At 42.2% G+C, this 9,255-nt stretch overlaps 1 protein-coding gene across 1 annotated transcript in view; it reads left to right on the top strand.

The window, feature by feature from the left end:
- LOC141001967 (vang-like protein 1) overlaps positions 1 to 8,970 on the top strand; it is a 16,381-nt gene extending 7,411 nt beyond the window's left edge. The window contains exons 3-8 of the mRNA XM_073473131.1: positions 1,708 to 2,136; positions 2,649 to 2,824; positions 3,832 to 3,965; positions 5,621 to 5,753; positions 6,822 to 7,056; positions 8,710 to 8,970. Of these exons, the coding sequence (XP_073329232.1) occupies positions 1,708 to 2,136; positions 2,649 to 2,824; positions 3,832 to 3,965; positions 5,621 to 5,753; positions 6,822 to 7,056; positions 8,710 to 8,970 (1,368 nt within the window). The remainder of the gene's footprint in view (positions 1 to 1,707; positions 2,137 to 2,648; positions 2,825 to 3,831; positions 3,966 to 5,620; positions 5,754 to 6,821; positions 7,057 to 8,709) is intronic.
- Positions 8,971 to 9,255: the final 285 nt, after the last annotated feature.

The raw sequence follows: 9,255 nt of genomic DNA, 5'->3' as shown, positions 1-9,255 counted from the left end.
ATGTGCCGTACTCACGCTGCATTTCCCCGACTGGAAATATGCAAACGCAATGTTGATTTCATATTTTCTATTCCAGAAACAGCAGCAGGGTTCCTATTAATAGGAGAAAGACATATTAAATTCTTAATAGCCTGGGATGACACAGTTTACAGTGAGATACAGTAGACAGGTGAGAATTAATGCGGACGGATCTGTCTGGATTTCTTCATCAGGCCCATATGGCTTCAGTTCGGAGCTTTGATGTGCTCAGGTGTGTGCATGTGTGTGTGTGTGTGTGTGTGTGCACATGTGCGTGAAGCCATGATGGCTTATCTGTCAGCTTGTCATTTTTCCAGCCTTTATGCCTCTCTTTGCAGCTGCGGCTCCTGTGATTGGTCGCAGTCGGAGAGATATACAATGCAGTGACACTCGGGGGGACAATGAATGGCTAATTAGTGGAATTAATGACAGGCAGACAAAAAAATAAATGCCTCTTTGGAGCAGACTTGTCATTAATTTATACTCCCCGTGCCTCTTTGTTGAAGAGATTTATGCTTAAAATGACCCTGGCTGCCGAGGAAGAAAAAAAATATGACTCTAATTTGCAATGATGGGCATGGAAAGCTCCAGCTTTTGTTGTTGTGATTCAGTGTGTGTGTGTTTGTGTGTGTGTGTGCCGGCATATGTCGGTGTGCATCTTCCTGCCTACGTGAACGTTACTGCACTTCCCGACATGTCATCCTATATTACTTCAGTGGGACTTTGAAACGGCCTGTCATAATGAGGCAAAACCCTAAGAAAACCAAACATCTCTAAATAGCACGCAGGATGTGCTGTGTGCGCGGTGCATAAAATCTGAGCCGATTGTTTCTGCAAAGACGGGGGTAAAACAGGATAATGGAGGCATTGTTTCCTGTCAGATTTGGGTTAATGTTTATTATCTGATTTGCCAGTTTGTGATGAATTTTACTCCATTTTGCCAGCCATTTTAAATTTACCACCAAAAAGCACATCTCTCTTATCCCTGGTATTATCTATCAATGCAGATAGTTTTGTTGTTCTTTTCCGAGGTTATAAGATATCTACTGTAACCTACTTTTCCCCAATACAAATTAGGATCAGTGTTAAAGGGACAGTTAACCCCAACATTTTTCCTCTTACCTGGAGGGCTATTTATCCATTTTGATTATTTTTTTCTGAGTTTCTGAGTTCTTTGCTGTGATCAGCTTCATGTAGGAACTATTTTCTTTCAACTGAACTACACCATATCACTGCACAGACCTAAATGCTACTCACTGATGAGAGGCTCGTAATCAGCACTGTATGTAAACATCGCTATCCTCGGCTGGTAACTAGCTTAGTTAGCTAGGCTTTTGTCCATGAGTAAATGCACGCTTCCTTCTATGCCACCTAGTTACTTTATATTTGAGATAAGGCAGACACCTTTACAGCCAATATCTAAAAAGTATCGCACACTAAAACAATCTAAATGGATAAATAGCCCAACAATTAAGTGAAAAAATATGTTTTTTTCCATTTGAAGGTGAATTGTTTGAACTACCTTTCAGTAGAGTCAATATGTAAATATTGATTGTACATCTTGTTGAGCAAAATGACGAAAAAAATCTTTTAATGCAGCTTTAAAGAAAAAATTAAGTAACAGCATAGACAATCAAACATATTAAAGTATACATCCATGGCCTCACTCTTCTTTCTTTCCTCCTTCAGGATGATAACTGGGGGGAAACCACCACCGCAGTGACCGGCACCTCAGAGCTGAGTATTTCCCAGGAGGAAGTGGTCGGTCTGGGGAAAGAAATACAGGACCGGACCCAAGGCTTCCGCCGCTATCTCCCCCTGGCTGTTGGCCTGTGTGTGGGTCTGCTGGTGCTGGCCACACCTCTGGTCTTCCTGCTTCTTCCGGCTGTCATGTGGCCCGACAGGCTGCAGGCATGTGGCGCAGCCTGCGAAGGCCTCTTCCTCTCCATCGCCTTCAAGCTCCTCATCCTCCTGGTGGCCATTTGGGCCTTGTTTCTCCGACCTGGCCGCGCCAGCCTGCCCAGAGTGTGTGTGTACCGTGCCTTTCTCACCACGCTTACACTCCTGCTCACCATGTCTTATTGGCTCTTCTATGGGGTCCGGATCCTGGATGCTCAGGTGGGTTTTAATGTGCGGTACAGTATTTCAATGGATTTAAGAAAAAATGGGCACTCACTGCGTTCATTTTTTACCAAATATTTTGATTACTTTACTGTCATTCATGGCTGAAAAACATATTTTACTTGAAATTTAACAGGATAATCCAGAGTTTAATGGCATATTTAAAACATTATTGAGGCTGCTGCTTCAGAGCTTTTTGGTTTTCTTAAAGCAATTTAAAAAATGCAAATCAAACGTTTTGTGCATTTATGTTATAATTCCTTTTAGACTTAGTCGTCCTTGAATTTGGCTTTCATTAACCTCAGAAAACAGTATTTTATTCTCACTCACATGTTTTACAAAATCTTTGTACAGTGTGCACAAAATATTTGTCGTTTTTGGGAGTTTTTTAGGTTTATAGACAGCTCTACTGTGTTTTTTAAGGTGCCATTTTTTGTTGTTTCCACCATACAGTTTTGTCTTGTTTGCAATTTTTTTTTTTTCATTAATTCATTTAAAAAACTTGGCAGGATGAGGACTACCATGGTATCGTCCAGTTTGCCGTGTCCCTCGTCGACTCCCAGCTGTTTGTCCACTACCTGGCTGTGGTGCTGCTGGAGCTTCGTCACTTCCAGCCCTGCTACAGCGTGTGTGTCATGCGTTCCACTGATGGAGAGACGCGTCACTACAACATCGGGCAACTCAGGTACGACTGATCCTTCAATTTAATCACCTCCTCTTTGTGCTTTAAGCACAGTCTGTAATGAAGAAAGGATTGAAAAAGATACTGTGAACATAATCCTTTTACAATTTCTCGTGTGAATATGACCTTTCTGTTCAGTGCACGTTGAGAAACACACACTGGCACTTGGTCACAGCCATTACACTCTATCACGTTGAAGTATGTGTGTAATAAATGTCCACAGGGAAGACTGGCACAGGCAGTAATTGAGTTACTCATCAGCCTCCTCGTCTAGTTTGCTCAAGGCGAGCTATTCTCAGAGTTTGGCGGGCGGGATGAGAAAGTGGCGGACACAGGCCTTCATCCTGTGCCTGTCTTACTTTGTTTCTGTTCTGATCGCGTGTGTGACTACAACAGGAGCACAGTAGTAATCAGATAAGGTTCGTGTGACCAGGATAAATACAATTTACCCTCTTCTTCATGGTATTATTTAGAATGAATTTGCAGGATGGTAAACAGGAAGTTAAGACCATAGACATTGCCAACTTCCACTTACTTACATGGGAAGTTCACCATTCCCAGTTAGATGAGCCTTTTGTGGCTCCAGAGCATTGTGGCATAACCACTGACTGTAAAAAAAAATGTTATTTCTGAAAGATTGATGGCAGGATTACCTGTGTTTATTCAAGTGAAGTGCACAAGTTTGACCATGGGTCTATTCACCCCAGACAGACAGAATACCTTATCCTCTGACTAAAGGCAGCATTCACCAGAAACTCTGGTTCTTTCTGTTATCCTCCATCGACTTTTCTGGATTTATAGCATTCCCCTCCATTCAGTAATCAAATAAGAGATAACATTACAGTGAATTTTAGCAGCGGTGCATTCATGGCTGCAGAGGTGGAGAACCTCGAGTGAAGATAAATCCATGCAGTGACTCGAAGCAGCCTAGCTAGACAGCTAGCGACCAGCTGTCACTCAAATCTGTCTCTAACTTTTCTCTCTCCATCTCTCTCTCTCATCTCACACAGCATTCAGAGGGCTGCTCTGTCCATTTTGGAGTATTACTACAGGGATTTTCCAATCCATAACCCAGCACTTCTCTCTGCCTCAAAGCACCGGGCTGCCAAACACCTGGCCGGGTTAAAGGTCTACAACGTCGACGGTTAGTCGCCTCATCTGTCCCAATAATTACCTCCTATATTACGTAACATTCCTTTTGTTGTCATGTTCCTTGGTTGAGCAGGTTTTCCACTCCTTCTTCTCTCTTGTTGTGATGTTTTCTTTTCCATCGCCATCTCTTCCGTGAGCAGCTTTTAGAAATATACTGAGAACATACCTTTTGGACAGTAAGTACAGATAAAAGTCGGCATCATCTCTCTGCACAGCACTTTATCACAGGAAGCCACTAATTTCACGGTTGGGTTCACTCCATCTTTAGTGCACTCTGAAGCCTCCGCCATAATGTATATACTGCAAGTACTCACACACACACACACACACACACACACCAGATATACTGCCTCCCTGCTCCCATAAACACACATGCTGTAATGTCACATATTGCACTCTTTCTAAAAGGCTCTCCCACTCGCCACACATCAATCCCCCATGCGCTGCACAACACTGAGGACTTGATGATCTATGGCACAGATACAGTGTGGTATATGGTGTCCTCATAGCGCCTCCCCACCATCCACCTCACCCCCCCCTCCCTATCAAAGTGCGGCGGAGAGGAGAGGCCTCCAGAGGGCCGTGGAATTTCAAGCCTTAAATAATTCATCAGAGTAACGCTCATTCCTCACATACTCCCACATCGCTCTCCTTCCTCCTGCTCAGCACTGTCTCCAGCTCGGCTCGCTCTCACTTTCTTCTCCCCCCCAACCCTTCTTTATTTCATTTTTTGCTCGCTTCAACCCCTCCTCCACCCCCTTTCTCTCTCTCATTCAAAGTCATTCACAGGCAGCTCTTCTCCATGCATGAATATGTAGGCCAGGAAGTTAAAGAGGCCGGTGTTTACCCGTATTTTCAGTGGAAAATATTTACAATGCTCCCTGTGCAAATGATCTCACCTCATTCTTTCCACAGTATGCACCAGGATGATGTTTTATAACTACATTCAACGCGTCTTTCTCACCTGCACATGCATAAACACACATATGCAGATCAGATTATTAATGATTTAGATTCTTACCTGACCTGCAGCGTTTACTCTATATAACCTCCCCCAAACTGTGCTGATCGTCATGAATATGGACCAGATCAGACTCCCCCACAGTAAAACCCCAGGAACTCTAATTCACTGCTCTACAAGCTCCATTAGCTTTATGGGGTTGTTGCACAAACCAGTAAAATCACGGATCAGACAAGAAGGATGGCCTTTGAAGTGTAAAACGATGAATATTTAATCCTCACCCGAATAAAAAGGTTCCTGCATCCGACTGTCTGTGGAGAAACGTGAATGCTTCCAGTGGCAATCGCCTCTTTTCTCCATGCTATAATTAACGTTCTGTGTGAATGAAACACAGGATCTGGCGGGATGCCCCAGATAGGAAACAAAGATTAACATCCACTCTTCTCAACTCTTTCTCAAAAGTCAGTGGAGTATAATGCTGGCCAACAAGGTTGATTTATACCTCCTGTGATGTTTAAAATCTGTACTCTCCTCCCATCTGACCTTCTCTGTCCACCACTGAAATTGAGATACAGCCCATTAATCAGAGTCTGCTGGGGGTCAGGGGCTGCCACCTCCAGCTCAAACCGATATAACTAATTTGCCTCCGTCCTCTTATTTTGGTGCAGCCCCGGGGAGCACAGCAGGAGCACAGCCTGGTAATGGGAATCAGTCACGGACCATGGTTACAGCTGCTGGCAAACGCAAGGACGCAGCCCATAATGAGCTTTACTACGAAGAAGCCGACTATGAAAGAAGAGTCCGTAAACGTAGAGCCAGGTGAGTTGTCTATTTTTTCTGTTATTTTTTGCTGTGATTAATTATTTTGTTTTACTGTATGAGCAAGGGGAGGAGAAACATGGGTCACTGACCAAACACTAATATAGAGCTATTTAATACTCATTCCAATAAAAATGTATCACTTACAGCAGCTTTAAAAAATCCTTCTCTAATGGCTTTAACAGTGTTTAAACTGTGTTAAAGTGGTTAATAAAGACAGGATCCACCATGTTGTTAACCAACATACTGTAGGCCTGAAACTGTACCTTAAATATATGTATGTCGATTCATGATGACATAACATATAATACAAAATATTTTTTACAAGAATTGCATGTATAGTAAATATTTTTTGTTGACTAATTGAAGGATCTGAAAATGTAAACAAATCCTCCATTATAACACTTCACAGTGCACCATCAAGATACACTTGAACCTGTCCTTTCAAAGCACTGAAATACACTTACACTTCTCTCATATATTGAGCCAATAAAATCAGTTAGATAGCCCAGGAAACATTGTGAACCACCAGTTTTAAGTTGTTGAGGAGATTCCTCTCCTGTCACTTTATCAGAATACATTTTCGCTTCAATGTTCAGGATAAAGGAACTGACTTAAAACCATTGTTTTTGACCAAACCTGTAGTCTCCCTCCTTATATTTACAATTTTCATCCATGCCCAACTGCATGGATGAAAACATGAATAACCAGCAAGAGTCCCAACTGAACATCTTGTCAGTCTATGCTTGTGCATCGTCAAACATTATAAAATTTACAAGATATTTCAATTTTAAAATCCCTCACTGATGCCTTACTTAAGAGAACAGAAATGCGTTTTCAAGGATTTTGACTCTTTCCATAACGGTTCTGTCATGTCTGTGTGAATCTGTAAGGGACATTTTCTGAACAGACACATCTGGATGACGAGTCATTACTCTTACAGATGATACATGAAGCCAGAAATATTATGTATTCCATGTCTGAAAAGGACTTTGGTACATTTCATTAGACACAAGTGTGAGAACTGACAGTACGCTAACTGCTGTGTGTATGTTTTATGTTCATCAGGCTGGTGGTGGCTGTGGAGGAGGCCTTCACACACGTGCGGCGGATGAAGAAAGAGGACGAGCGCGCGTCACCGTCTGACATCATGGACGTGCGTGAAGCAGCTCTGGCCATATTTCCCTCCATGGCCCGCGCCCTGCAGAAGTACCTCCGCACCACCAGGAGGCAGCACTGCCACAGCATGGAGAGCATCCAGAAGCACCTCGCTTTCTGCCTCGTCAATAACATGAGCCCGAAGGTGAGTTTGGCTTTGAACCTCCAATTAGATTACTGAAATCTGTGTAAGTGTAAATTTTACACAAATGTGTTGTTGAGGCCACAGAAATCAGTGTTTACAGGACTAACTCCAGTTTATTACAACCTGCATTTTTCACAGTTCTTGCCATCATGTCTATGAGTTATCATAACATTTTACTTACCAGTGTAACTGATGAGATCTGGGAACATAACTTCTTTGCAGCAACAAATATGAGGGTTTTGACCAAACAGGTTGTGTACCAGCCAAGGCTTAATTAGCCTGATTAGCCAAAAAATGCTGAAACTAGGATTGTTGCACTCCACTCCACTTTTTTGTAGTTTTGGAGCCCTGAAGTCACAGTAGGTTAGAAGAAACCAGTTCACTTAGAGAAGAGGTTTTTCAAGGTCTGAAATGGTGGGCATCCCCTCAGACAAAGCTGGGAAGAAGGCGTCCCAGCACCTCCCTTAGTTTCCTTGCTTTCTATCACTCCTGGATACCTAAAGGATCATCATTACATTATTTGATCCCATAGACACTCAACTATCGAGACTGATATTGCTGTTTGACATAAGGGTAGACTACACCACATATATGAAAAAAGGTCTGTCCTAAATCATTTTACACAAATACTCTCTAGGAAAAATGGGAAGAATTGTAAACTTCCCCAAAACTACTGTATCTGTTTAACCAAATTACATACATTTTGGCTTTTCTGTGCAATCTCCCTTTGATGATTATTCTAATAATTAATGTACTATTTTTTTCACTACGAGTCGCTGAGCCACCCTTGAAACTATTTAGAGCCACCCTTGAGGGGCACACCCCCTCTGAATTAGAGGAAGCGCACCTGTCTTGAACTGTATCTGTGATCTAAATCAAAAATTTGCTCAATTACAGCAGGTATAGTCAGTCAAAGTCAAACGATATGTCGATAAAGTGCTTTGGTAGTTTTGGTTATAATTTAACCGTTTCACATCTTAGTTTTCTTTTTATCATAATTTTGGCTGACGTGGAGGTTTTTGTTTAAAATCTGTATCTGACTGCTCAGGTTTCTTCACACAGTAAAAGGAGAAATGAGAGGAGAACAGTAAAATGCAGAAAATCTGAAATGTTATATGCTAGATTTAGATTTAGATTTAGATTTTTTTAAACCTTTATTTATACAGGGTGGCCCAACGAAAGCAGGTAGTCTCTTTATCATGGGCACCCTGTGTAATTCTGGACAACTAAAGCAAAAAATACAATTAATGCAAAGATACATTACACAATTTGAAAGGTAGATTCCCAATCGTGGTATTAACAAGATCTTTTTTTGGATCTAGTCTTTATTTTGCACAAACACAGACGCTCAATAGCATGGAGAACACACAGACTTAGATCTGCAGATATTCTGGCTCGCAACACATTTGAACCTTGGCACTCTTCCTCAGGCAGCATCGGGCAGCTTGTGTTTCTTGCCTCGTCTATCTATTTTTAGTAACATTTCTATATTCCCAGATCTCTAAAATTAATATAGTAGGAACTGCAATTAGGAGTGGCAGCCAAAACTATTGAAAAAGCACTGAAAATATCCTTTTAAACATCCAACAGATTTAAAACAAATGTTCAGTGTCATACTTATTTCTTGGTGAACATTGTCCTGTCTTTGTCCAGGCTTTCCTTGAAGCCTACCTGGCCCCTGGTCCGACCCTGCAGTACGGCCCCGAGCGCTGGATGGCCGACCAGTGGACTTTGGTCAGCGAGGCTTCAGTCACCAGCGGCATAAAGGAGGGGACGGAGTTCCTACTGAGGTGTCTTGACTTTAGCTTAGCTATCACCATCAAAAGCATTCCTTACATCCGCATCACTGAGGAGTACATCGACCCCAAGTCTCACAAGTTTCTACTGCTGCTCCAATCAGAAACCTCAGTTTAACAGCGACACGGCGGAGCAGTGCTGCTCAACTGGACTTACAGGACTGTTACTGATTGAATTTTTCAAGGATAGCTTTTTGTACTGTTTTTTGTACTTTTGTTTATGTAACTTTCTCACATAGAGTTTGTGTCTTTGATCCGGGCGACATAAAAGAGAGAAAACAGGGGGGGGACATGCTTGGCTTTCTCTGTCTTGACATTTTACAGAACACAGTTCAGGTATTCCTCTATGCACGACAGATGACCCTCACAGACTTCCTTCTTCCTTCATTTGCATGTGCCAGTG

This window comes from Pagrus major, chromosome 9 (genome assembly GCF_040436345.1).
Source record: "Pagrus major chromosome 9, Pma_NU_1.0".
Lineage (NCBI taxonomy): Eukaryota > Metazoa > Chordata > Actinopteri > Spariformes > Sparidae > Pagrus > Pagrus major.
This window is presented reverse-complemented; position numbering and strand designations above follow the sequence as displayed.